We start from the raw sequence: 27,950 nt of genomic DNA, 5'->3' as shown, positions 1-27,950 counted from the left end.
GTGATCCGGCAGAAGAAATCAAATACCTCAGAGCTTCACTTCTGCCCTCCAAATTGTCAGAATTATCCCTCAGGTCTTCATCTTCAGACAACTCCTCCCCTCCAGGCTTGTGATATTTCTGGCGGCGGTACCGATGTGACGGTTTCCAAATGCGCTTTCCAAAGTCGATGTCATCATCTTCGTTGTGTCTCTTGTCGAAGCTCCAGTACTCCTGACTGCGGTCTCCATCCGATTCGTCCCTCTTCTCCTCGGAGAGTTCTTCGTCAAACTTGGGCTTCTGCTGGTGATATCTCCCAGGCCTCCAGGTCTTCTTTTCCCTCCCCGTGTCAAAGTCCCATGATTCCTGGCTGCGTTCCTCATCTTGTTCCTCTCTGGCTTCCTCTGGGAGTTCCTCGTCCCGCTTGTGTCTCCTCTGGTGGTATCTTCCCAGTCTCCACTCCCTTTTGTATCTGTCGGTGTCAAAATCCCAAGATTCCTGGCTACGTTCCTCATCTGGATCCTCTGAGAGTTCCTCATCTCGCTTGTGTCTCCTCTGGTGGTATCTCCCCGGTCTCCAGTCTCTCTTGTATCTGTCAGTATCAAAATCCCAAGATTCTTGGCTACGTTCCTCATCAGGATCCTCTGAGAGTTCCTCATCTCGCTTGTGCCTCCTCTGGTGGTATCTCCCCGGTCTCCAGTCTCTCTTGTACCTGTCAGTATCAAAATCCCAAGATTCTTGGCTACGTTCCTCATCAGGATCCTCTGAGAGTTCCTCATCTCGCTTGTGCCTCCTCTGGTGGTATCTACCCGGTCTCCAGTCCCTCTTGTATCGGTCGGTGTCAAAATCCCAAGATTCCTGGCTACGTTCCTCATCTGGGTCCTCTGAGAGTTCCTCGTCCCTCTTGTGTCTCCTCTGATGGTATCTCCCGGCCCTCCATTTCCTCTTGTCCTTCTCGTCGTCGAGACCCCACGACTCCTGGCTACGTTCATCATCTGGTTCCTCTCTGGGTTCCTCTGACAGTTCCTCATCACGCTTGTGTCTTCTTTGATGGTATCTCCCAGGCCTCCAGTCTTTCTTATCCCTCTCATCGTCGAGCCCCCATGACTCCTGACTGTGTTCCACATCTGGCTCCTCTGAGAGTTCTTCGTCCCTCTGGTGGTATCTCCCGGGTCTCCATTCTCTCTTGTCCCTCTCATCGTCGAGCCCCCATGACTCCTGACTGCGTTCGTAGTCCTCTTCCTCGTCTCCACGCTTGTGGAACTTCTTTTTGTGGTGGTATCGATGGGAGGGCTTCCAAATGTGCTTGTCGGGCTCCTCTTGGTCGTCGTCGTCGCTCCTTCGGCCAAAATCCCAGGACTCCTGACTGCGTTCTTCGTCCCCCTCCTCCTCCTCTTTGGACTCTCCTCCCAAAGACTCCTCGTCACGTTTATGCTGCTTCTGGTGGAATCTTCCAGGCCGCCAGCTGCTTCTCTTCTCCCGTTCCTGCTCCTCCTCTTCCTCGCCGTTGTCTTCCTGGTGTCTCTTCTCCAGACTCCATGATTCCTGATTGTGTTCGTCCTTTGAGGTCTCCTGCTTGGGCTCCACAGACTTCAGGAGTTCTTGGATGTCTTGTGCATTCAAGCCCTTGGCTTCGGCCCCTTGTTCATGATCTTTGACCGGCTCTTCATAGCTGACCTCGTTGCTCTTCTTCTCCGGCGGAGGCTGTTTAAGTCCTGCAAACAGGACAAAACGGGTCATGTACTGTTTATCATTTTTGTCCTGAACTAACTGGAATGTGGCACAAACCTGCTTGGAGGATCTCCTTACACTCTTCGTCCAGTTGGGTGTCCGGTTGGGAGAGAGCTTTGGACAGAACCTCCACCAAACATCTTGTCACCTGATTAAGCAATAAGGCTTGTTTACAAGTTGAGTTTTTGCAATATTCTAAGCATCTTTGCCAATTTATCAGCAAGATTCCACAAACATTTTTGGCAGAATTTGGATCTTGACCAAGGAAGAACTCCTTAAATTTCGGGGCTGATCCGGGATTTTTATTTTTTTTTGACACTTTGCTTACCATGCGATTTTTAAATTATTGGTTCACGCAAGAAAAGAACCCGAACAATTGTTGCCTAAGTGGACGTGAATTAGTTCAAATTAAAAGCTAAGAGAATCAAGTCGTACATTGATAACAGTCATATTTCTAGAGAGAAATTATTTGAGAAAAAAAGTTGGAACGCAAGAGTGTTTTTCTTTCGTTTTTGTTTTGAGTAATATTTGGGGATTCAAGTTAAGTTGGAATGATATATTTATGATATTAGTTGTATTCTTTTTGAGAAAAAGAGAACTATATAAAGATGAGTCATCTATATGAGAATAAAAATATTGAGACAAACCACAAAAACATTTTAGGAAAAGGCCCTATTAAAAAAAAAATCCTTATTGTATGCAACGAAATTGTGTTTTTTTTGAAGAACAAACTGCAACAAGAATGTAAGGCATTATTATTCATTTCTTCTTCTTAAAATATGACATTCTTCTAATTCTAAAATAAAATGGCTTAAGATTGACCTTTTGTCCTTGTAGTATACTTGGTTTTATTTATTTTATTGCATGTGATCATCGCATAGTCATTGTATGCAGCATATATATCATTTTTTTGTCCATACGATTATAATGTCTCAAGTGCGTTCTGATTGCTGAAATGAAGTGTTCAATGTTGAAACAGGAGAAGTAACTCAAGATCTCGAGACCAAGGATGATACGCCAATGAATTTCTTCGGTCACAATGATTGCGTAAGGCCTTAAGGGGATCTCACAGTCAATAATAATAATAATAACACGAACGGGATGTACGCTGCATGGTGACCATCCATGACTGTGTTGTTACTGTTGGGTGAGTAGTTTTAGTTCATACCATTTTTAACAATGCGGTCTATCAGGTATATATATATATATATATATATATATATATATATATGGTCTTATTTTATTCATTCATTTTAACTTCTTACAGTTGTAGGAGTGTTACAAATGTTCCAACGAGACTGTAAGTGATATATATTTTTTCTTTCACCCTTGATTACAATTTTTATTGTACATTTGATTATTTTATTCCTTCCAATATGAATAACGGCATCCAGTGTGAGGTCCTCGATGCACAGTAAAGCGTCGTACGCATGCATGGTTTTGACCCTTTTTCTTTTTTTTTTTCCCTCCCATGCGTTCATTGACAAGTTCTGCGTGCACAATATCTGTCTGCATGTATGTTATGCATGCATATTAATGTCATTTAGACAATGACTTACCGCATCTTCTCTTTGGCCATCCTTCCCCACTGGAAACGCTCGATTCCCTGCATGGGAGAAAAACATTTCGGGCTTTAGTAAATGCAACAAAAGCAATGAAGAAGGGGAAAAAAAAAAAAAAAAAAAAAAACCAAAAGTGCCAAGAGTCACTGTCCGTGGTGCTGAACTCACCTGTGAGTAACGCCAACACAAGTAACAGGAAAAGAGGACAAGTCGTCATCTTTCTTCCGGACTCCGGTGAGCCTCCCAATGCGGCGGGAGAGCTGCTCTAGCAGGAGGAGGAGCAGAGCCTTCAATATAAAGGTGCTCGGAGTGGGGGAGGAAGGAGTGAGGGAGTCAAGGCGCGTGGGAGGGGATGCTCATGTCATGACTCATTAGACCTGCAGGGAGAAGCAGCAACAGCTCGTTTTCTTTGTTTGTTTGGTTTTGTTTTTTTTCTTCTTCCGTGGACAAAATTAGCCATCACACAGGTGATGGTTTAAACATTATTGAGAGGAACAGGGCCATTGTCGGCGGGGGGGGGGGGGGGGGGGGGGGTTAATGCCGCGAGGCGCCCAAAGGCATGACAGCGATTGGCAATCACACACCCTGCAAACTTCATTATCAAGACACCCGTTTTTAGCTCCGGTCCTTTAAGATACGGTACAAACCGGTAATGACTGCATGCGTTATTAATTTTACTGTGATATGGTCGTAATTTTGCTTTCTACGTGTTTTTTTTTTTTGTGTTTTTTTTTAGAAAAAAATAGATGAGGAATGAATATTTTGGATAGCTTCATAAATACGTATAGTACAATTATTAAAACTAAAAGTATGTTAAAAAATGTAACATTTATTGATATATTCAATATATATTTTTATATTGATATATATTCAAGGTAAAAAATATTCTATAAACCGAAAAAGTTTACACTACATGGTTGCTTATTTTCTGTAAGATTTTTTTTAAACTTTTGATTACATTTTATACATATGATTTTTTTCCCCCACTCATACGTATGTTTCAGAAAATACAATGAATTATGACTACCTACTTTTAAAAAATGTTAACACAATAAAATATTTATTGCTGTCGAAAGTTAATTTGTATTCAAATGTTACAATTTAAATATGAGGTTGTCCAACGGGAAGAAAATCTCTAATCAATGCTCTAGTTACTTTAAAAATAATATTTTTTACAAAATAACATGCCCCAAAACCTGAATCAATGGACTTCTGAAGGATGGCAAAATGTTGATTTACATTTTGAATGGCATTTCCATTTCATCGAAATCAGCTCACCGCCACATGAAAACATTCCGCAGTGTGCAAAATAAGCTCGGATCAGCAGGTGCGGGTGTACCTAATGAAGTGTCCGTTGATCGTAAACCAAGCGTTAGCCTCCTCGTCAATAATTCATCTGGACTTTTCGCCACATCACACATTCTCTCCTTGCTGGCGCTGCTTCAGCTCAGCAACCCTCCTGAAGTAAAAAAAAAAAATAATAATAATAATCAATAATAATAATAATAATTGCTTCAAGACACCCAAGATCAATAGTTTGCGCTCATATGAAAGCACTAGCTAAATTATTCACTATGTTTTCTGCAGTACAACAGCAGGCCTATCTTTATTTCTCCTTTGTAGGACACATACTATGAAATCGCTCGCATGCGAACAGTCGGGCCGATGAGATAGCCAATCACCAGCCGGAACGCGCGCACTCGCCATCAAGACGATGAGAGCCAGCCTCTCCAAGTAACAAGGAAGAGGAGATCAAAGAAAATACTACTATTCATGAATTACACTTTAAAAAGAAATGAGATATTACAGTCATATAATACATGTATTGTTTTTGGTCTACATTTCTGTATGTTTTGAATCACAATATTTTGAGAAATATCTTTACATATCAAATGATTGTTTAATTATTCAAGCTTTACCTCTTGGGGTTACTTTAAAAGCAATATGTATACAGTATATGTACAAATAAATACATTCAAGGTCATTTGGAAATTTGTCTACACACCTCAATTGGCCAGTTGCAATTGCAGTTTTTTTTTTTGTATTAAAAAAAATATATATACAAAATGAGAACAAGATAAATCACTTCAAATCTTTGTTTGTCACTATTAATGTAATCTATAACCTGTGAAACTCAATTTGGAAGAAAAAAAAAATAATCTTTTCGAGAGGGGGAAATAAAAAATAAACAACTGAGATAATGTGGTTGCAAAAGTGTGCACACCTTCATTACTAGGGTTGTGGCTATGCTTCATGTTAAATGGGAGTCGGCACACACCCACCATTTAAATTGTCTCCGATTAACCCCAAATACATGTAAGATGTTCTAGTAGGCTTTTCCTAACATTCGTGTCGTCGCATCCTCTCAAAAGAGCTTCCACCGCGTTGGAGGGATCTCACTTGTTCAAAAATGTCCGCCGTGAAAAGAGTACAAATAAAAGAATTTCCAAGGCATTAAATATACCCTGGAACACAGTGAAGACGCTCATCAAGCGGAGAAAATATGGCACAAACACTTTTGAGGGGGCAGCTACTATTCACATTCCTCTGCAAAAAGCAAGAGTTCACTGTATCTACAAAAATTCCATGCATTTAAAAAAAATATATATATATTTTTTTTTTAATTTTTAGTTTTGTTGCAATAGCCACGTGATGCAAATGTGATGATTGAAATTTGGACCTTAACGAGTAAACGTTCCAGGGGGTTGAGTCCTTTCAATCATCAGGTTGGGTACCCTTCACAAAATCATGTGAATAAATATGGCAGATGTGTATAATAATTTAAAACATAGAACTATAATTATCATTCTCATATTCATGAAAATATATTAAAAAAGGAAATACCTGCTATACCGTGATACTAAATATTGATATTAAAAATATACGAATAAAAAGTAGATGACAAAGCACATAGCTTACGCAATTACACACCTGCCCTACTAATTACCCTGACTTTTTTTGTTCAAAATTCTAAAGAAATGTATTTTTTCTTCCTTTATAATATTTAAAAATACATTTAAAAATAATGAATAATATACACAATGCCATTATACACACAATTACGCACACCGCTAGTTACCATGATTTCAAAATCCTACAAAAGCCGAGTAAATTCTTAAAAGTGATTCTTCTGCATGTTTATGGAGTAAAAAGAATAAATACCATGAACGCATTAACATAATGAATGACTACTACTACCACTAACAACGACACACTCCTCAGAATCAAAATCACTTTTATTTTCCATTGTCAACGTCAAGTAGATTCATAACTCTGATTTTTTTTTTTCTCAGTCCAGTCTCCTACTAATTATCCAGGAACATGGAGTTCTTGTACTTTATTTCCTTTTTCCATATATATGAGCAAAACATGGGGGAGGGAGGGGAGGGGAGGGGGGAAAAAAAAAAAAAAAGATAAGGACCCTAATGAGCTCTTTGGGGAGGTAATAAATGGAGGAAGATAAGTACTATTGAGACAAAATCCTTGCGGATAAATAATGAATGAACATTTTGCGGCTATTGAGTCTCAACGTGTGCGCTTGTCGCGCGAAGGAGAACGAAGTCCAATCAAATATGTGTGAAGTCGCTTGTGGCCATCAAAAGTCAGCATGATGAGCATTTTCACGTGACTGCTGCTGCTGCCGCCGCCGTGTCTCGAAACCTTTCCTCCACGTTGTGACCTTTTTGGGTTAATGCGACAGTGACGATAAGTGTTGTTCACGCAGGTGAAAGGTCAGCGCGGGACAATCGGATGATTTCCGATCGCGTCCAGCCTCAGGCGACAGGTGTCGATCAGAGTCGGGCCTGCTCTTATTGCTGATGCTCAATAAGAGAGGACGCTGACCTTTAATTGAATGCATCATCTTGTTGTTTAGACCAATTGGAAAACTTGAGATTAAGGAGAGGGCTGAACTTGTAGTATTTATTATTTTTGTTGACTTCATTTGACTTTATGTTTACAGTAATCCCTCGTTTACTGCAGGGGTACAGTTCCGGTCTTGCATATTTTTAAGACGTTTGAACCTCCCCACACATCCTCTTATAAACACTTTGTATACGTTTAAGCATACAGTAATGCACAGTAGTATTGTCCACTATGTACATTTGATTCCTTGTCATATTTATTTATTCATTTTACAGTTTTAATGTTTTAGGATAGGGAGTGAGCTAGTTTTTTATTCTTTAGGTGGTTAGAGGATTAGCTACACCGATATTAGCTCGTTAGTTAGGTCGTTTTTAAGTTGTGCGTCAGCCGTAAGCTGCAGCGCCAATACAAGGCTACGCAACGTAACACAAATGTAACACAAACCTATACTGTATAGAGTTGTTTGCATAAGTGTACTGGGCGCACATGTTGTACTGCTGTGACCGTGAAAAAAAAATGTGGCCATATTTTGTCGCACATGTCATTTCATTGCCGCATCAGGCCGCATGCTGCAACAACAAAGAATGTTATGACTTTGTGTGTGTGTGTGTGAGAGCTTTGGGGTCTTTTGCTTATCATAATAATAAGTCATAATGTGTGAATTGCCCCTCTCATCTCCCAACATGAAAAATTAAGCCACAAAATCATTAGCGCTGCCGGCAGCCTGAAAGTGTTATTATGCAAAGAGGCATCTTGAGACTATAAATCAGCTACAAGTGTTGAGCCATGCAGTTGCACACTATTATTATTAGAATTAAAAATATAAAGCTATTTAAATGTGAATTTATATTGGGGGGGCACACACACAACAACTATCCATTAAGTATGGATGTTTATTTCTATTTTGCGGACTTAGCATATATCAAATCAGACTTAGCATTTATCAAATCAACTTATATGTCTCGCCAACACATAATAAACATGTCTCAAGTAACTCAACAAATTCATCTTTAACTGCACATTTTCACATCAAATTACTTAACAGTCAATGTGACTGGTAGGCGCAGGCATTGCTTCTGGGGAAGTTACACAAAGTTGCATACGGCATACATGAATTGGAAGCGATCGTCTCTTTCTATCGCAGGTATGTACACGCACACGGTGCGCTGTGTCAAAATGAAAGATTCCAAATAAGAGTTTGTATGCCTAAATGAACTCAAACTTGCCTGAAAGGTAGAGCGGTTACTGTTGTATTGGCGTTGAAAGGTGTGATAAAGTAGTCATGAGTGGTGTAGATTTCTAATTATAAGGCCTTCATGAATGTAACTTTGTTGTGAGCTGGTAACAATGGCCTCGGTTTTGTCTGTGATTACTAGCAAGTCATGCTTTCTTTGCCCATGTAATTACAATGTAATAGTCTAATTACCATGTAATAAGAGTTGTAGCATCAACATCTTTCAGGTATTGAGCATGGGTGGAGGTCTATTTGTCTGTCAGGGTGCTCTTTGCGTGTGTTTGCGCGCACATTCAGATGGATGAGGACAGAGTACAGGCCGTGGGAGAGCCACTTAATCCTTTCAACGGTAACAGCGGCGGTGAAGTGGACCATAACAAACTCGCGCGCAGTGTGGCAGAGACCCCGCCCTGGTACCTGTCCATCTTCCTGGCTGTTCAGGTGATTTAAAAACATCTCTTTTGTACCCTTGACTCCCTTTTGGAACATAATGGTACCCTTTGTTAACTTGGTCCTGGGAACGGATACCTTGGAGTCCAGTAATTTGGGATACAGGTTCCACTTTTGCCACTTTTTTGTCACTTTGTACTACTGGTGCTGCTTTTACATCAATGGTTTCCTATTCGTCTATTTTCCTCTCAGTGTATTGCAATAGATAACCTGCCTAGCAATAAAGTAAAGCGCTTATCGCTGCATTCACTGAGTCGTCGTCTTATTGCTTTACAACGAATCCATGAGAGATAACAGTCTGCGTGAAAGGAAGTAACTCAGATTGTTGTCAGCTTCCAGGATAGCAATAATAAGTTGGGAGTGTCCCACGATGAACCTTCTGGATGCTTTGAAATGCTCACAAAGTCCAGTGACCATGTCAGTAGCTACGCTAACCCTGAGTTGAAAATCGAATTTCAAACCCTAACCCAGGCTTTAAACCTGAATCTGAATCCCGTCATCCTGTTTTGACGAAACATAACATTTGCGTGAAACTCCTTCCCTGGCTGCAAACTATCTTCAAACGCTAATCCTGTCTTGGAACCCGAGCATTTGTATGAAACCATAACCATGACTTAAAATCCTAATCCTGTCTAAATCGGAACATTTCCCTAACCTTCGATTGAATCTCCCATTTGAAACCCAAATCTAGACTCGAAAGTCTTAACTTGAAAGCCTAAGCACTGTCGAATCCCTAAGTTGCAACAAATCTTTCACGTCAGAGCTCAGGATCGCTCATCAGCTCACTGTAACACTAAAGCATCCTCGGGCTCGACGAATCCTTTTTTATTTCCAAATCTACATTTCAACGCGTGGCCATCGAGCCATTAGCGAGCTCTAACGGAGTCCCCCCCGAAAGCGTTCTAACGCCGACTTTGTCTTTCTGATGTGAACACCACCGAGAATGGAGTTGGGAGTCTCAACGGGAGAACTCAGACGCAAAATGTGAGTGACGGAAAAAACAAACCGACATCTTTTGATGTTCACTCCACCGTGACAAGTGCAAACAAATCGGCCGGCACGGATGCGTGAACATGCTACATATTTCACTCGAGTAAGTAACTTGACATTTTCACAACACGCTTCTGTGCACGCGTGCAACGGCATATTGATGAGTTCCTTCAGTTCTTTTTTTTTTTTTTTTTAATTCAAAGCCATACGGTTATGCAGCTGGAAAGTCTGCGGCTCCAACTCACGGCAATAACGTCTGGCAATAGGAGTGCGCAAAGATTATTATCATAAGATGAATCATTTTAGGCTTTTGTGGGCATTACAGAGACTGAGCAGCTTGTTCAATGCATCCACATTTGCGCATTAAAGTCAAACGGGAGCGGGACTCCTATTTGTTCATTCCAAATTCTGTCTGTTTCACTCTGTTTTAGAGCACGTTTGTGTGCAAACTTGAAAGCTTAACTTAATGCAAAGCTAATATTACATCATCACCTAAATGTTTACCACGCAGCCATTTTTGCTCAACTTGACAAATACTGATACTAATACTGCTTAAAGCACGGAGCTCTGCAGAGTTGAATAAAATGTCCCCGTTAGGGAAGTGGCATTATTATTTTTCCAACACTGGGTGGTGGAAAAGACCAAAGGTTGATTTGATACTGTGGCGTAGGCTTCAGAGCTAAAGCTGATGGTCAGGAGAGCTATTGGGTCATACTGAAAAAAAAAAAAAAAAAAGAAAGAACAAAAGGTTGAATCACTTGTTGCGGGTCTACTCACGATAGAAACGGCTGTTAAATTTGCTAAGGGAAGCTGAATTTTCAAGCTCAACGAGTCAAATTTATTTGTATCGCCCTTAACACATTCACTGCCATTGACGGCTTGAGAAGACAAATATCCATGTTAACTGGGAAGGCTGGCAGTGAATGAGTAACCACAAGAGTCTCAAAGAGCTTCACTGGCCCACAGTTGCCAAAAACATATATACAGTATATATATATGTGTGTCTGTGTGTGTGTGTTTAAAACCAAAATGGCAGACTTCCTGTGCATTTTCAACCCCACCATAACAGGAAGTTTTATCAAATATTTCGACTCGTCAGTGAGGTTACATAAAGTTTTATACAGAAAGACAATTTACCTAGTGTGTATGTCAATAAAGTTTGCATATTCAAACCACCTGACATTTGTTTCATTGACGATGGTTCGTAAAACCAAATCAAATTAAAAATGACTAAGCTCAGGATGACGTTAAACCTTGAAAACGATTAGACAAATTACCTTTGGCGAGTTTAAACTTAGCTCAGCATTATTACGGCAACTAAGTCCAAAGTGTGTTCTCGCTTTGGATTGAGAAAGGGAAAGTGTGGTTTACGACCACCGCCGTGGTTCTTTAACGCGTCATGGCCACTGATACTGACGCTGACTGACTTGTTTGACCCTTGTAGAAAGGGGAAGAAAAAAAAGACTATAACAACACGCGATTTTGACTGCTAAACACGTGAGCACGGTTACTAAAACGCGAGTGTTGTCGCCCGACCTTACAGATGATAAACTGTTATCCAGCACTGGGCGGTTTCAGCTTGTTTCCGTATTGGTGGGGAGGGGGAATCCGGAAAAAACAAGAACCAAGTCAACATGGGCTTTCAAAATAAAACCACCAGGCGTGTTATTTGTGGGAGAAAATGATTTTAAAAAATCAATATTTGCCCATGAAATTATTTTATTTATGATTTTATTCTTTTAACTATCAAATTATTGTGATGACATTTCAGAAACGTTACATTTCGGCGTATGGGTTATTTTTCTTTTGAAATCGTATCCTCTAGATTGTAGCTCAACTCTGTGACGTGTTTCGCTGCTACTGCTAGTTTAAACACATTAGTGTTGGACAAGCGCCGCTGTTTTGCACCGCGACACGGGCGTTCAGGTTTTAACGTCGACGTTGATAAGACATCCAAGTTAATTTCAGCGGTATTGTTCGGTGTTGGACGGCAATGGCTCGCGGTAGGCTCGGGACGAGGTTCGTGACCGTTCATAAAGATGCTTTTGTAACCTAACCAGCTGGCCTCGCCTCCATCATGAAGCGCTCCATCGCTGTATAGGAAAAGGTAATTCTTTGGAAAATGATCCGACTAGCTAGTTTTACACGGCGTAGTACTTGCCAAATTACCCGTTATTTGGCAGTATATTTGAAATAACCCATAACTGTTAATGTAAACGTGTACAGTTGGAGTCTCGGGTTACGAACTTAATTCGTTCCGTGACTCTGTTTGTAACCCGAAACGTTCTTAAACCGAGGTAATATTTCCCATTGAAATGAATGGCAATGTAATTTATCCAGACCAATTATTATTATGTTTACCTTTTTTTTTTTTTTTTTTTTTTTTTTTTTTTATAAATATATCAATTTGTGGTTAAAAAATACAATACAATAAACAAATGTGAAAACACTATTATGAAGAACTAAAATAATGAACATGATAAGGGTTCACTGCTCATTAACTTTTTACTAAGAAGGAAAAGGGGAAGAGGACTACAGCTCCTCTTTGAAGAACAATCTTCTTCCATATTAACACGGGGAAATTCTGAATTTGGAAGTCATGAGTAAAATTAGGGCACAGGTTCAACATCATCAGTAGTGGTACATAGTTGTGTGTGTATAAGGTGAAAAACGTGAATGCAGTGACTCAAAAAATGCGCAATCAACGCTGTGGCTCGTTGTGCGACCACTTCCGACAGCCAGTCCGTGGCGGATACTCACATACCTTCCCAATATTTCAAAAAATGCGGGTTTATTTCAAATATCCCATCACCGGTAGTGTAAATGTACACTATCAACAGCATTTACATTTCATGTGGGTATTTGAGGGACATATTTACATGAACTAATGTGTGTGTGTGTGTGTGTGTGTGTGTGTCTCCTTGTTAGCACGTGCCAGTCGTCAATCTGTCAACAATGGAGGTCTCCCAGGTGACCCTGACTGTCAGAGGAGAAACGTGTCCAGGTTTGTTCAACCCGGCCGACCCAACACAAACGTCAAGTACAGATGCACTCAAACCAACACTACGAGCTGAAAAATGCACTTGTTCATGCCAATCTGCAGACTTGCACAAATTTTCCCTAAACTGTATTGCCGCACGGGCATTGATAACATTAGTGAAACTGCTCATATAAAATTGATCAATAATTGATTCCCAGAAAGGTGAAAATAGACCATGATCTGTCATGAAGACACAACAAGGTCACACTTGTTTGGAACCGCGTCGTGTCTTTGCCTAAAAATGTTGGGAAAATTTGTCAAATCGGTCAGATGGCAAGTTGAGACTTCCACACAAGCACTGGCTAGTGCTTGTGTGGATTTTTGCTATTCACAGTGGGTCTTGGTCCCTAACCCTTGCAAAAAGCGAGGGGTGACTGTCTTACCTTATGCCGTAAAGAATACAGCAGAATGTGTTTCCATGACATGACATGACAATGTATTTCAAGTTTAAAATCGTCGCTCCTGCGTGTTCCTCAGGCGAGGTGATCGCCGTGGTTGGGAGCTGTGAAGCCCTGGGCAGCTGGAGCTACCAAAAAGCGGTGATCTTGGATGTCCTAAGCGATGAAGGGTTCGCGAACGCTTGTTTTTGCAACTCCACAACAGCTCAAAAGAGCATTTTTTTTTTTTTTTTTTTTTATTCCCCTCCCCCCATCCTGACTGCAACGTCCCCCTTGCTTCACCAGGAACACGTGGACAACAACGGTCGGCATTCCCAGAGGAGTCGAGGTCAAGTACCGCTACTTCAAGGGCTTCTTTCTGGAGGCAAAAGTGAGTTGTTTTATATTAACGCACTGGTCCCATTTGTCAAATCTCTTGTGCAGTTGTAATCGGGTGTGAGACACAAAGGAGAGTCTGAATTTAGAAAATTAACCCACATTTTCAAGAAACTGTGTTAAAACGTTGCGAAGTCTAAAATTGCAATTACTATACAACCATAGAACAGGAAATGGAAGAATAGTCGTCTTTGTTCAGTGTGAAGAGACTCTCCTCCCAGGCACATGAAGCAAACTCTCCCTGCGTGTGCTTGTCGACAAATCACGATCCAGTAGTTAACTTCTTTTTACGTTTCATGTCATCTGTTTTTATTTATTTATTTAGTTTAATTTGATAAAGTTTTGTGATGCGGTGGCTGATAGACAAAATTATTTCCAGTTCTATTGTTTTCTATGGAAAAATACAACAGTTTTTACAGTTGCATGTGATAAATGGAATAAACAGCCTCTCCCTGTTCCATGCCTGAAGCAAAGATTTTGTGGCAACGTGACTCTTCACACTTGTTTTCTCTTTTGTCGCAAGGCCAAACGCAATCGAGCTGGTGTCGTCGTGTATGTCCCTTGCAAGGCCCAAGGACACGCTTGTTTTCCCTGTTGTGACTGTGAATGCATCTCTGAATCATACTTTTAAAATATTCAACTTCACCTTCCTGCGAATGTTTGTGAAAGATTACCGGTATTTAATTTAATGATTGTTGAAGACTCGACTAAAGGTGGCTTCAAATATGCTGCATGTGCATACTTTACTGCCATAAATAACACGATCAGCTAATGCAGTGGTTATGATACGAGTGACCCGACTTGAGTTTTTAGAGGTACGAGCTGTCATGTGGCTGATTTTATTTGTTTTGTCCTTTGAGTTGCAGCATACCAAGCTATTTAATGGCACTCCAAAAGTCACATTTACTTTCAAACTAAACATAACACAAAGACAAATACATATATTTAAAACAACCACATCGCTTTGCCTTAGAAACGTTTGCTTAGCTTAATGCTAACAATGAATGCAAAACACTGTAGACAAGCTAAAGAATAGCATCTACGTTGCAGTGTTAGAACCCTTTCAGCAACGGACATCTGAATACAAACGGTGCAGCACCACATGTAGACAATATAACAATTCTCAAAGCCATCATATATTCTTTATCCTCTGGGGAAAACAACTACTATTACTGCAGCTCAATCAGTCACTTATAGTAGCTGTGAACCTGTTCTTTGTTTGTGTGTGCATGACGGTATCCTGGCCAAGTTGCACACACCAGAAGGAGCTGCCACGAATTAATCACGATGCACAAACTGTTTAAATCCTTACATTCTGTTGAATATGTCATTACTGCATGTTTTTATATACAACCCCAATTCCAATGACGTTGGCACGTTGTGTTAAACATAAATAAAAACAGAATACAATGATTTGCAAATCAGGGAAGCTCCTTTTCTACCCAATCATGGCACCCGCCTGTTCCCAATTAGCCTGTTCACCTGTGGGATGTTCCAAACGGGTGTTTGATGAGCATTCCTCAACTTTCTCAGCCAGCTTTTTTGGAACGTGTTGCCGCCATAGAATTCTAAGTTCATGATTATTTGCTAAAAACAATCAAGTTGATCAGTTTGAACATTAAATATCTTGTCTTTGTAGTGTATTCAATTAAATATAGGTTGAACGTGATTTGCAAATCATTGTATTCTGTTTTTATTTATGTTTAACACAATGTCCCAACTTCATTGGAATTGGGGAAACATTATTATAAAGTGCTATTCTTCTTATTTTTAGTTTTTTGGGAGGGTCGACTGGAATACATTAATTGCCTTGCCAATCATTTCAATAAAGAAAAATGTTTTGAGATACAAATGTTTTTGAGTTGCGAACGTGGTCACGGAACAAATTCAACTTGTATCTCATGGCACCACTACTGCATTTCCTCATATGCAGATGCGGAGAAAATTGTTGGTAAAATATATATATATTTTTTTTAGTATTTATTTTATCAACCATTTTACTTCAAAACCAAAATGCTCCGTAAATACGTTCTCTTTATACTACGCCTGCAGCTTGACAGATGCGTCGTATGTTGCGTAATGTCACTATCGGTCACAGCAAAGGTAATTAAAGCAACCTCGTCGTGCGTGATACCTGTTTTTTTTTTAAGAGGTGCGGCGTGAACTCAGTGATTGCTTGGGTGTCGTGGGGAGGCTGGTATTTGAGCCATGTTTTGTCTCCATCTTCTCTAACAAATCCCTCCTTTTCAGATATGCACCCCACCCCCTGCCCAAGGTGACTGATCGTCTGATCCAGACATGACTTGAGGAGCAGACTGAAACTTTTACTGCTTACTGTTAAAAAAAAAAAAAAAATACACACAAAAAAAGAAACAAACATTGTACTTGCAGAGCGCGGGCGATCCTTGTCAGGTGATAGTCAATGTGTGGGAGAGCCATCATCATCCCCGCACCATGAGCCCCACAGGTATTAATTACAACATCTGCACAATGTGCTTGGCTTGGGCAAAGTGTTAATAAACTTCCTGTAAAGCTTTGAGAGGGGGGGGGGGGGGGGGGGGGGGGGTAAGCAAGCTGTCACTATTTCCCGAAAGCTTTCCTGCAGGCTATTCAGCACATGTTGCTTATGAAAGCGGTGAGCTAGGATACTTTCTGGAACGAGCTTTGTTACACAGTAAACGCTGCCGAAGTTGCTTGCCGTAACACGCTTAATACTGCGGCGTGTTTGCTCATGCAGAGCAAGCTGGTTCTAGATAAGCCTACTGCAAAAACACCTTTGTCACCCGACCCTTTATTAGTGTTACCTAATTATTGTTGCTTCCAAATATTTTTCGTTTGACAATATCTGGTGGTGTTTGGCTGTTGAAGAGGCAAGGTAGCAAGTTCAGAGCATTTCCTTTAATAGTGGCAATTTAATGTTAACAAAGTGATCTAATCGTCAGATGGTGTTGTCAACATAAAGTAACAGAATGGGAGCCGCTCTGGATTGAGATGTTAAATTTTTTTATTTTTTTTTAAATAACATTTTTTACTCTGCTTCTTCTAATGCTGTTTGCCTTCATTGCAGCATTTCACCTAAGTGTCGGCGATGGACAATTTGGAATCCACAGTAAGTCTAATGGACCCCCCAAAAAACCAACTGTTTAAAAAAAAAAAAAAAAAAAAAAAAAAAAGGATAAAAAATAATCATCCTCCAATAAAGGCGTTACTGCTAAAATATCCCTGTCCACCGTTTAGGAGGAAATGCTACTGTAACATTACAAAGCGTCTTATTTATTTTTTTTATTTCGTAACATCCAAATTAACTTGTGTGAAGGTGACCAATCAGAGCAGAATTGGGTTGTCATCGAGGATATAGATTAGCAATCTAGATTATGTGTGAATAGCAGTGCTGCAGCTATATAACAATGCGAAGTGTGTTTGTTTTAAATTACAACATCTAACCCTCAAAATAGCACAGACCCGAAATCAAGTAGAAAAGTTGTCCCATTTGATAATCCTCACTGTCAGCAACCACAACAGGCAATGAAGACACATTTATTTCCCGTTTCCTCCTCCGCTTTAGACGACGGGGCCATGTGCGTCGACAGCGGTTGGCTCACGTGCCAGACGGAGATTCGCCTGCGACTGCACTATTCCAAGACGTCTCCGGTGTCCATCACCAAGAAGAAATTCAAGAAGTCCCGCTTCAGGTAGACTTAAAATAAACGCAGGCCAACCACCCTCTTGGGAGAAAGTTTTCAGCCAAGAGTGAAACAAGAGCATGCAAACCGAAACACAAGCAATGAGCAGGCATTGACCTCTACCAAGGCTGAAACATTTGTACCGCTTAAAATCAGTGACAGAGCAAGGCTCTTTGTAGCTACAAGGTCAATTGTCGTCAAGATCTAGAATTTCCTCTGTATCCAGTGAAAGAAGATTCTACTTGTCTAATGAAAGCATATACCTGTATCTCAATTTTTTGTTGTTGTTTTTATCTCGATAAACAAACAAAAAACGTTTGGAGGGGTTTTTCACATGCTTGTTTCTTGTTTTTTATAGGGCAACTGTGGCATTAATTATTTTACATCATGGCCTGATGGAATTGGAATTTGTATTTTGAAAGGACTAGCAAAACCTAATAACGATTGAATAAAATGCTAACAATGCTAACAGAAATTGGAACTTTAATATAGAATGCGCTTTGGCAGCTTGATGGGGATTTTACATTTGCCATCTTGTTTGGTACTATTTTGATTGAGAATTGATCCAATGTTAAACATGCTAACAGTTGGTATGCTAACACCAACTCTTGTATTGTTTTTTTTTTTTTTTCTTTTGGCGACTGGCCTTTCTGTAAAGTAATTTCGGCCCTGTGTTTGTTTCACGACTGACAACAAATGCTAACATATCATACGCAACGTTCTTATGTAGCTTGATACAAATTTTACACCAGGCCCTCTAGCCGGGTAGAGTTTCTGATTGATAACCATTTTGTAGAATTCCCTGTTGGCTACAGTTGTGAATGAGATGCGACAACTGGCTAACTTCCCATCTGTTCAGGATCAAACTGATGCTGGAGGGCGTTGAGGAGGAGGAGGAGGAGGAGGAGGAAGATGAGAAGGGGGAGAACTCACGGAGCCTGTCGTCCCCGCACAAGGTGCCCACCACCCTGGAGATCAGCATGATCAGCTCCAAATGCTACAAGTCCCGCCACTCGCAGCCCGAGTGCGGCTACGCCCTGGAGCCCTCGCAGTGGACCGAGTACAGCATCCACAGCATGGACCCCGACAACCTGGAGCTGACCTTTGAGTTCTTTGAGGCAAGACGATTACCTGGGTAGAGGTGATGATGACTTGGAAAGGCTTTTTCTAATAGTGGGACTTGCAGGAGGATCTGAGCGAGCACGTGGTCCAGGGCGACGTCCACCCGGGGCACGTGGGCACCGCCTGCCTCCTTTCCTCCACCTTCCTGGAGAGCGGCAGGGATCACGGCCTGGTCACGCTGCCCATCATGGCGCGCAACTCCAGGCAGACCATCGGCAAAGTGCGAGGTAAGGAATCCGGAACGATGGAGACCGAAGAGGAAGAAGCCCAACTGTCTGTTGTGTTGCAGTGGACTACTTGGTGATCAGGCCCATCCCGGGGCTGCAGTGTGACATGAGCGTCACCTTTGCCAAGTACTGGAAGAAAGGAAGGGTCCTGAACGTGGGCCACCGAGGAGCTGGCAGCACACAAGCCGCCAAGTATGTACAGTGAACCCCTACCTATTCGTGGTTCACCATTCGCATTTTTGTCTCAGCTGTTCACTTAAAAAAATAGCTATCACTACAATTTTGTGCTCTTTCTGTAAAGCCCTAAGATGCCACAAGGTGTCGCTAAAGCGAGAAAAGACGAACAGCCATAATTGGTGTCAAGGAAGTACAGTGGAACCTATGTTTTCATATGCCCTAGTTTTCATATGATTAGGTTTACAGTCATTTTATTTTGTCTGAACTTTGTCCCGGTTTTCGTACGTCCGCTCAGTTTTCATGAAAAAAACAAAAACAAAGCATGACTTGGCAATTCATTTGAAATTGTGTATAAAGGGTTCCGTGCCGGCAAGGCTTATGAAACAATGTGAACAAATGATCAATGTAAAAGCTCCTATTAAAAGTTAGACCTTCAGCCACCAAGGGGCCAAAGAATGTATGAAACTGTTATTATACTGGCAAGGGTTTATTTTGAACGTCCGACTTTTGAAAGGATGTTACTGGCTGTGTGAAAGGGGCTTTTGACTCACTACCCCTATAGGTTGCGTATCAGCTTCTCAACATGCACTATTTGTGTTTTCCAGGCATCACAGAGTACGAGAGAACACCATCGCATCGTTCAAGAGTGCCGCTAAGCATGTATGTGTGTCAGATGGTGACGAAGCTAGTGCAACCTTTTGTACAATACACCGTTTAAAAACACAGGATCTGTTTGAACGCGCAGGGGGCCGCCTACGTGGAGTTCGACGTCCACCTGTCCAAAGACGCCGTGCCCATCGTGTACCACGACCTAACGTGCTGCATCTCCACCAAAAAGAAGGTAACCTCGGACTGAGGATACAAAACAAAAAGACGTCATAACATCTCCTCAACAACAAGGGGTGAGGAGTTAAGTGTACAAACTGTCTTGGTCATGCCCCACATTGAAGTACACAGTGACTGTTACACAGTGTCGTGTGGAATTAGAGGAGTGTGTCGAATGAGGAAAAACAATACTTTATCTTGGATGTTCGTTCTGCCTTTTCTTTCCAGAAAAATGACCATAATCTGGAGCTCATCGAGGTGCCGGTGAAAGATCTGACATTTGATCAGCTGCAGCTTCTGAAGGTAAACCCCACCCTTGCTTATCTTAATTAAGACTTGAGTGTTACTGCACATTTGTGACATTATCATGGAGGTCTGAAGGTGTTCAGTTTTGTGTGTGTTTGTATTGTTTACTCAGCTGGCTCACGTCACTGCCATGAAGGGAAGCGATCTCAAAGGTCTGTTTTTTTTTTTTTTTTTTTTCAAACGCTGATTTAGTTGTTGCATTCAATTAACAGTACGCAATTGACCGAGCAGTATTATGTTTCAGACGTACTGGAGGATGAGGACGAGATCGGCGAGCATCAGCCCTTCCCGTCGCTCTCGCAGGTAAGACGCCCAAAAGACAAGCATCAACCACTTCTTTTGACTCCTTAATTGATGAAAATCCTTCATCCTCCCCCCGCCGCAGCTCTTCCAGGCACTCCCAGAACATGTTGGCTTCAACATCGAGCTCAAGTGGATCTGTCAGATGAAGGTGGCGCATCTAAAAACCGAGAACGCAACAGCCAAACTATGTAAGAAGTGTTAAGTTTTCAGCTTTTTATCCCGACAGGACGGGTCATGGGAAAGCAACATGTCATCCTACTTCAACATGAACAAGTTCATAGACATCATTTTGTCCTGCGTTCTGCGAAAAGGAGGCAAGCGACGTGTCGTCTTCTCTTGCTTCGACCCCGATATCTGCTCCATGTAAGCTCGCACAACCTATTGTCAACAGTAGTGTCAACTACTTAATCGGCTAAATACTAACTCTACAAATTTAGACTAACTTAATCCAGCTAACTGGGACTAGCTTTAGCTAACTAGCTAACTCAATTTAAGATGACTGAACTTAAAAGCAGACATTTTAACAAACTCATCAAAACTTTGAATCAGCAACTAATTAGTTTAGTAACTAACTAGCTACTAACTTGTTTAATACTAACTAGTTTCATGCTAACATTAACGTGTATAATTTAACTTAGCTTAAGATCAGTTGTAACTTAAATTTAATGAACTATCTTTAGCCAAATGACTTAACATAATTTTGAATTAGATTTGAATTTAACCTATCTTCATCTAACTTGAATGAACTAATTTAACTACCCAACTTGCATGGTTAGTCACCAACCTCATTGAACTCTGTCTTTAACTAACCAACACTAACTAACTAAATGCTATTCTAATGTTACACGGTTAAACGAACTGACTGAACTAAACTTAGCGCCGATGAGATTCTACTTACTGAACTTGAACAAACTAACCTGGTCCTAACTAAATAACAAATAATTAATAATAATAATAATAATAATAATAAATAGCTTCATGTCTGGAACAGTAGAATGTCATAGTCTGTTTATGTCTGTTTATCCCTCAGGGTGCGCCGCAAGCAGAACAAGTACCCCATCCTTTTCCTGACGCAGGGCATCTCTGAGAAGTATCCAGAGCTGATGGACATCCGCTGCCAGACCACAGAGATCGCCATGAGCTTCGCTCAGAGCGAGGACATCCTGGTAGGAGTCCCCCCCCCTCACCCTTTTACATTACACATCCTCAGTGTCCCTGTCTTTTGGCATCGGGCTCAAGAATGTCAACAAATGTCTCGTCCAGGGCATCAGCGCCCACACTGAGGAGTTGCTGACCAACGTGAGCCTCATAGGCGAGGCGCAGGGCAAAGGCCTGGTGGTGTTCTGCTGGGGCGATGACAACAACGAGCACGAGAACAGGAGGAAGCTGAGGGAGCAAGGCATTGACGGACTCATCTATGACAGGTTAAGCTTCCATCCCTCCATTTTGGAAAAATGTATGTATTTATTTATTTTAAATAGCGCAACCTATCTCTGCTGACTTTGGACGGCGTACAACCTGGACTGGTCGCAGGACACATATTGTCGCCGTTCGGCAGGAAAGAAAAGGCACATATTTTAGTTAATATACATTGTATCGTTAATGTTCTTAAGCAATTTTGAATACTTTAGACTGTTTATTAATTTGTAAAAATAACAGACCCATGTGGGGACCCATCCTATGTTTACGAAGACCAAATTATTCTTTACATTACCGCCTCCTACAGGATTGGAGTAGAAACAGCATCGCGCGGCATTTCACGATAATCCTCGATATGCGGAACATCACGGATACCAACGCGGAACACCAGATAGCTGACTTCCTGTGTATGCTATGCTAACGAGCATAAGTAGGATTGATGACGTGATTGTCTGAAGCCAAGCTTGCTAAAATGTAGTTTTCTTTATGGCTGGTGTTTTCGGGCAAACGTCGGACACGTGTATATCGTTTATTTATACAAATATGATATGATACATGTAAACATGACAGAAGCCTAAGCACCATCTATTGTCATCCTTGGTGGCACTGTGGTTACATCTTGTGTTGAAATTAAGACATTGTAGACGTTTAAAGTTTAAAGGTTGCGCATATACCGGATTTCTGACAGATGTTTGGCCTTCGCGGCGGTCCAGTGCCATCCAATTGATTGTGTATTCATTCTAGAGCAGGTCAAAGAGCAGTGGTGAAAAGCTGCATGCTCAGCAGGTTGTGTTTGTTTCACTTCTTCCTTTCACACGTTTGTTTTCACAACCATGACTTCTCCATGTCTTCGTGCTCACCACCCCAGACAAGAAAATAAGCATCCACGAGCGATCTCTCCGCATTCCACTCCATCAAGAAGTTCAACATTTGCCACAGGCTCTTGTGTTAACTCTTCTTTTTTTTTTTTTTTTTTTTTTTTTCCACCTCTAGAATTACAGACGTCTCGCTGCCAAATTCTGAGTCGAGTCCCTCAGATTGCTGTAAAGTCTCTCTGGCATTTTAGTGCTTGGATGCTTATATATAACATTTAAAAGCAGGAGCTTGTTTCTTGACGATAATGCAAGACAGTTGACTTGTCCTTCACTCCTAATTTATTAATCCACAATAGTACATTGGGACTTAACTAAAATGGTTGCTCAACTGCCTTGTCTTATCTTTCCAAAACATATTGACCTTGGCATGCCTCGCTGTGGCTGGGTTGCTTGAAACGCGAATGAATGGCTTGCATGAGACACTCGGCACTTGGTGTGTTGGATGACGGTTTCCACGAGAAAAGCCACTGGCCACAAAATGGCCCTCAGGCCAAGCTTTGGACAATTCCTAATGCGCCTCGTCCAAAATTCTGCTTTCACAAAGCTAACTTGAAAAGCATTGTAATCGTCCTATGTATGTATAATTAACATCAAGGTTTTTAGTGGCGCTAACGTTCAAGAACAAACAATCGGCTTTGATATCTGCAGCATGTGTTCTGCCGTGGGCGGGTGGTAAAAATGTCCTTAAAAGGATTACAGCCTCGCGTTACTTTGAAAGCTTAAAAGCTCACCAGCCTTCTGCCGTAGTACCATTTGGGATACTTACTGTAGCTGTCACACGGTACTTAAAAAATAAATAAATAAACCCACACTCTCGAGCTTTCAGTACATAATTAATTAACCCTCGGATGCATGGCTGACTGAAAGAACAATGTATGTGTGTGTAACTTGTGTGTCTGGCTCCATTGTTTGTCACATTGGACTGGGCAGTGGGGGCAAAGTAAATGGGTAAATGGGCTTTCACGTGATAAGTTTTAGATTACTTGTGTTGAGACAAATATTTTCGAGACCTCTTACTAAGGCTCAAGTGTCAGCTGAAGCTGTTAGCCAGGTGCGAGAGCGTCTTTTTATCCGGAAAGTATTTGTCTGAACTCAAGATATCGAAATGTTATCATGAAAGAAGACATGGTGAACACAATAGCTCTAGGCTTGCATAGCACTTTCCCACCTTGGAAACGCTCTCAACACTCTCGTCATTCATCTAATGACTACGCAGCATCAGGAGCGACTGGGGGTTTGTATCTTGCTCAAGGAGCCCACAGGGGCTGAGGATGGAACCCACAACCTTCAAATCGGGAAGACGACCGCTCTTACTAGCTGAGCCATGCCGCCCCACGGAAAGTACTAGTTTCTGGCTGTGATCGTTGCAGACAGGTACCTACGTTGCATTTTCCACTTTGTCTTTGTTGCTTGGGCAGATCTGACACCTCTTTCTCTTTCCCTGGGCCTCTCTTCTGCTTTTTTGTTGTGGCTTCTATCACGCCACACCTTCTCGTGGCGCTATTGGCGTTTGCAGTAGGGGGCAACCTTCCTCTTGGCTTCTCATATGCGGTGTGGCAACCGTCTTCGAGAGCCTTTTGCCAAAGCGGCAGGCGTGCATTGGTGATATAACTCTTGAATTCAGGATGCTCAGCTGTGGAAAAAAGTGTAGGCATTCAGCAGGCTGATGTCAAGGATGTTGTACCACAGCATCAAAGGCCACCACTTTGTCTGCAGCTTGCAGGTGGAGGTGTCCACCATCTGGTCCACGGTGTCTACATCTGATTTTGTGCTGTTGGGGAATGCGGTGACCTGGGTTTTTTTTTTTTTTTTTTTTTTTTCTCTCCGTAGTATCTCCATCCACCACTTTGCTATGATGCGTCATGCTCAAGAGCACAGTGGCCTTTCCTTTCTTTCTGACAGCACTCACCATTGTCTGATTGCCATTGAATCCAAACTGTGCTGCGAACCTTCCTGGATTTGCAACCCTTCTTCAGAGGAGGGGAGTCTGGCTTGTTCTGTCGTTGAGTTCCCACAAGAATGAGATTCAACTACACACTCATATCGTTGGTTAATTTGTTGATGCATGATAATATCACGTACTCTGTCACGTAATAGTCATGACTGACACACATCTACGCACACAGTAGTTAATGTTAGCTAGCTAGCTAGCTAGCTATTTTTAGCTAACTGTAAACTTGGCTAATTTGTCGATGCATGCTAACACACATTCTTCCACACAGTAGACATTTTTTTTAGGACAAAGGTGAAGATGATATTTGCATGTAGTTGTTTATGATAGTAAAAGAGATGACACACTTCTGTGTGTTTGATGTCAGACAGTCACACTTGATAAGAATAAAAATCTCCATCAAATCCTGTAGGAAATGAACATAGGTGATATTTTTTTTACCCAATTTAGCAAGTCTGGGGGTATTAATACAAAAACTAAAATGTATAGAAAGTAGAACATTCACATGGCAGGATGTCAAAGTCATGTTTTTTTTTTTTAGGAATACTTGGAATCTTAAATGGCGGCACGGTGGCCGACTGGTGAGAGCGTCAACCTCACAGTTCTGAGGACCCGGGTTCAATCCCCGGCCCCGCCTGTGTGGAGTTTGCATGTTCTCCCCGTGCCTGCGTGGGTTTTCTCCGGGCACTCCGGTTTCCTACCACATCCCAAAAACATGCATGAATTGGAGACTCTAAATTGCCAGTAGGTGCGTGAATGTGAATGTGAGTGCGAATGGTTGTTTGTTTGTTTGTATGTGCCCTGCGATTGGCTGGCAACCAGTTCAGGGCGTACCCCGCCTCCTGCCTGATGATAGCTGGGATAGGCTCCAGCACGCCCGCGACCCTAGTGAGGAGAAGCGGTTCAGAAAATGGATGGATGGATGGAATCTTAAATTATATTTTTAAAAAAATTAAATCTTACAAAGATATTGTGAGAAAATAACCTCTCCGGGTCATTTTAGACCCACTTGTGCATCTTGGGGTTAAATAGACATCACAATGCAATTCACTTCTTCATCAATGGCCACTTTAAGACACTTAAATTGCTGCATTGGAGGAAGTAACCGATGGGCCAATTTGGCACAGTGGCCTGGCATCCGGCAATCTGATAATTACAAAAATTGCATGGTGTCTGGTGTGACGTGGAAAATAGTTGTCAGATGGCAACCATTGTCAACACTGCAGGGCGGAAGAAGTTTGTGTTAGGTGTTTAGCTTCCAACACACAGATGCCATTTTGTATTCTTCTGTTGTGGCTCTGATACTACGTGTCAGCGCTATTTATACAGAACAAGAGTCAGAAAAAAAACATGTTAGGTTTAGGTTAAAATGGGATTAGGTTGAGGGCTTGATGTATCATGGCCTGGGTTACTGGTTAGGGTTTAGGTCATGTTTAGGGTCGGTTTAGGTTCAGGCATGGATTGGGGCTTGATTTAAGGGTTAGGGTTATTTTAGGAAACAACGGGGTAAGAGGGTACTTATCAATGGCATGTGTACAGGAGGACATTAGGATTTAATATTTAAGATTATTCCTATTAAAAAATAGTATTTAAAAAGGTGTTTGTAAAAAAGTTTTAAGTTTTTAGATTAGGGTTTTGGTTTAAAGGAAAAGGGGCGGCCTCTTGTGAATTAGACTGCTCCTTCAAACAAACACTACTGTCTGCAGTTCAGTAAATGTAAATACCCCAGGCTTAAAAACAAACAAAAAAAAAAGTTATTTTCAGCGCCATTAAAACAAAAAAAGTGACAAAAGGACTTTTAGTGGAATCACCAAATGAATGCAGGTTTGTATACATTGTGCTGTTAACAAAAATGAGTGCATGAACACATTTTTGTATCCTTCAAGTCTAAATTGCTGTCTAACTTAATGAAAGTCAAACAATTGAGAATGTGCTCATCTAAGTGTTTCTTGTACTAAAATATATTCTAAAAAAAACAACTTTTTTTATGGTTTCTTCAGGATCTGCGAGGACCAAGCAGAGCAGCCTAACATCTTCCAAGTGGAGGAGCAACATTCCTTGCGGGAGGTCATCACCGAGGAGACCCTCAAAAGTCCCGCCTGCTCCTGCTACTCCATACCGTGCTCCACGGTGCCGTGCGTCGCCAGCAAGGACCGGGCCTGCAGCGGCAGCGCCGAGTCCGACTCGGGCCTCAGCTCCTCGTAGCCCCCTCCATTTCTCACAAAAGGGATTGTGTTTTGAGTTCAAACTTTTCAAGCACCTCCGTTCATGCACACAAAATGGCCACCGCACATATTGATTGTAGCTATAACTTGTGTCTGTGTTTCGATATCAAGCAGGGAAATTAAAGTGTGATAATATTAGCCAATATGCCGCACGCGGCACTAAGAAACATTATACAGTGCAGTAATCCACCGTTCATCGCAGGAGTGACGTTAAGACCCACCCGTGATGGGTGAGAATGCAAATTTTGAGAGCTCACATAAAATAACATTGTTCTAGTTTAAGCCTTAAAATACCCCACTCACACGCGGTAAACACATTTCAACTTACTGAAACAGACTTTTCAAACACATTGTAAATGTATTTGAACACATACACACACAAAAATGGAAAGACTCAAATTTATAGCTCGGTAAGACTAATGGAATGAAAAATAAAAGCATTTGTTTTATAATTTAAGCCTTAAAATACTTCTCCTACACACTGTACTCACATTGTTTAAACACACGCTGTACTCACATTGTTTAAACACACACTAAGTGTATTTCAACACACAAAAACAAACAGTTAACAGAAAAATTGGTGATATAGCAGTGGATTACTGTCATGTAATGTAGTAGAACAGGATGTGCCATTATTTTACATTTATTTTGTGCATGTAGCCATTACTTATGCCTGGCTTTTGTTAGTGTTTTAACTTCTTATTTCCTTTGTTGTTAACTCATTTAAATTTGTTTTGCATTTGGCAGATCGTGCAGGTGGCCTTTCCTGAATTTAAGAAGTGCAGGTGATCATTTTGTGGCACTTGAAGCGTAAAAACGCAACACGTCACTTTTTAAACTTGATACAAGTTGATGTTGTGGTGCTCATGGGTTCCACCCCTTTCTATGATTTATTACGTATCGGGTCATTTCAACTTTCATTCTGATTGATAAATATGCAGCCTTAAAGGTGGGGGGACTTCTGTTACGTTGTTTATAGTTAACCACAGTACAGTACCTCATAGCACCTGTACTTTATTGCATGATGGTGTGCATCACGCAATGTCATGTAAAGATGCTTGCCTTCACACGAAATGAGGTGCAGTAGGGTATGAACAAGCGTGTAAGTCTTTAAATTAAACAATCACGTGGAACCTGTTTTTCTTGTCTTTTGTGTGTGTGCGGGCACGCGCTTACTTATTTACAGCCCAAGAGCCAAATGACACTTGAGGATAAG

The 27,950-nt window shown here is 41.3% G+C and overlaps 2 protein-coding genes across 7 annotated transcripts in view; one reads left to right on the top strand and one right to left on the bottom strand.

The window, feature by feature from the left end:
- chgb (chromogranin B) overlaps positions 1-13,450 on the bottom strand; it is a 15,450-nt gene extending 2,000 nt beyond the window's left edge. Inside the window, exons 1-6 of one of the 5 annotated variants that reach the window (XM_061704067.1) lie at positions 13,232-13,450; positions 4,610-4,729; positions 3,439-3,647; positions 3,268-3,314; positions 1,766-1,856; positions 27-1,692 (exon numbers count right to left, since the gene is read on the bottom strand). In XM_061704067.1, coding sequence (XP_061560051.1) covers positions 27-1,692; positions 1,766-1,856; positions 3,268-3,314; positions 3,439-3,487 — 1,853 coding nt within the window. In that variant the 5' untranslated portion in view covers positions 3,488-3,647; positions 4,610-4,729; positions 13,232-13,450. Of the gene's footprint in view, positions 1-26; positions 1,693-1,765; positions 1,857-3,267; positions 3,315-3,438; positions 3,648-4,609; positions 4,730-8,560; positions 10,423-11,085; positions 11,413-13,231 lie in introns of those variants that run through there. The other 4 variants (XM_061704065.1, XM_061704066.1, XM_061704068.1 and 1 more) reach the window with 4 other exon arrangements.
- gpcpd1 (glycerophosphocholine phosphodiesterase 1) lies at positions 11,627-27,871 on the top strand. 2 transcript variants are annotated; one of them, XM_061704070.1, is made up of 20 exons: positions 11,627-11,915; positions 12,737-12,812; positions 13,326-13,416; positions 13,532-13,616; positions 16,013-16,088; positions 16,689-16,730; positions 17,187-17,313; positions 18,164-18,422; positions 18,491-18,653; positions 18,716-18,845; positions 19,436-19,490; positions 19,576-19,671; positions 19,884-19,958; positions 20,074-20,113; positions 20,206-20,264; positions 20,347-20,412; positions 20,491-20,627; positions 21,295-21,430; positions 21,528-21,688; positions 26,510-27,871. In XM_061704070.1, the coding sequence occupies exons 2-20, from the start codon at positions 12,764-12,766 to the stop codon at positions 26,712-26,714; spliced, it is 2,052 nt and encodes a 683-aa protein (XP_061560054.1). In that variant the 5' UTR covers positions 11,627-11,915; positions 12,737-12,763; the 3' UTR covers positions 26,715-27,871. The 2 variants fall into 2 exon arrangements, with proteins under 2 accessions (XP_061560054.1, XP_061560055.1); XM_061704071.1 differs by lacking the exons at positions 11,627-11,915; positions 12,737-12,812 and adding an exon at positions 15,872-15,896.
- The last annotated feature ends 79 nt before the right edge of the window (positions 27,872-27,950 follow it).

Source organism: Phycodurus eques, chromosome 18, assembly GCF_024500275.1.
Source record: "Phycodurus eques isolate BA_2022a chromosome 18, UOR_Pequ_1.1, whole genome shotgun sequence".
In the NCBI taxonomy this organism is placed as follows: domain Eukaryota; kingdom Metazoa; phylum Chordata; class Actinopteri; order Syngnathiformes; family Syngnathidae; genus Phycodurus; species Phycodurus eques.
Note: the sequence above shows the minus strand (reverse complement) of the source record. Positions and strands in the feature narration are given on the sequence as shown.

What these genes read in the sequence shown, in the direction of transcription:
- gpcpd1 (XM_061704070.1), top strand. Translation starts at nt 12,764, where the DNA reads ATGGAGGTCTCCCAGGTGACCCTGACTGTCAGAGGAGAAACGTGTCCA. An exon ending in GACCATCGGCAAAGTGCGAG is followed by an intron (nt 18,654 to 18,715) that starts GTAAGGAATCCG and finishes GTTGTGTTGCAG; the next exon opens with TGGACTACTTGGTGATCAGG. An exon ending in GCATCTCCACCAAAAAGAAG is followed by an intron (nt 19,672 to 19,883) that starts GTAACCTCGGAC and finishes TTTTCTTTCCAG; the next exon opens with AAAAATGACCATAATCTGGA.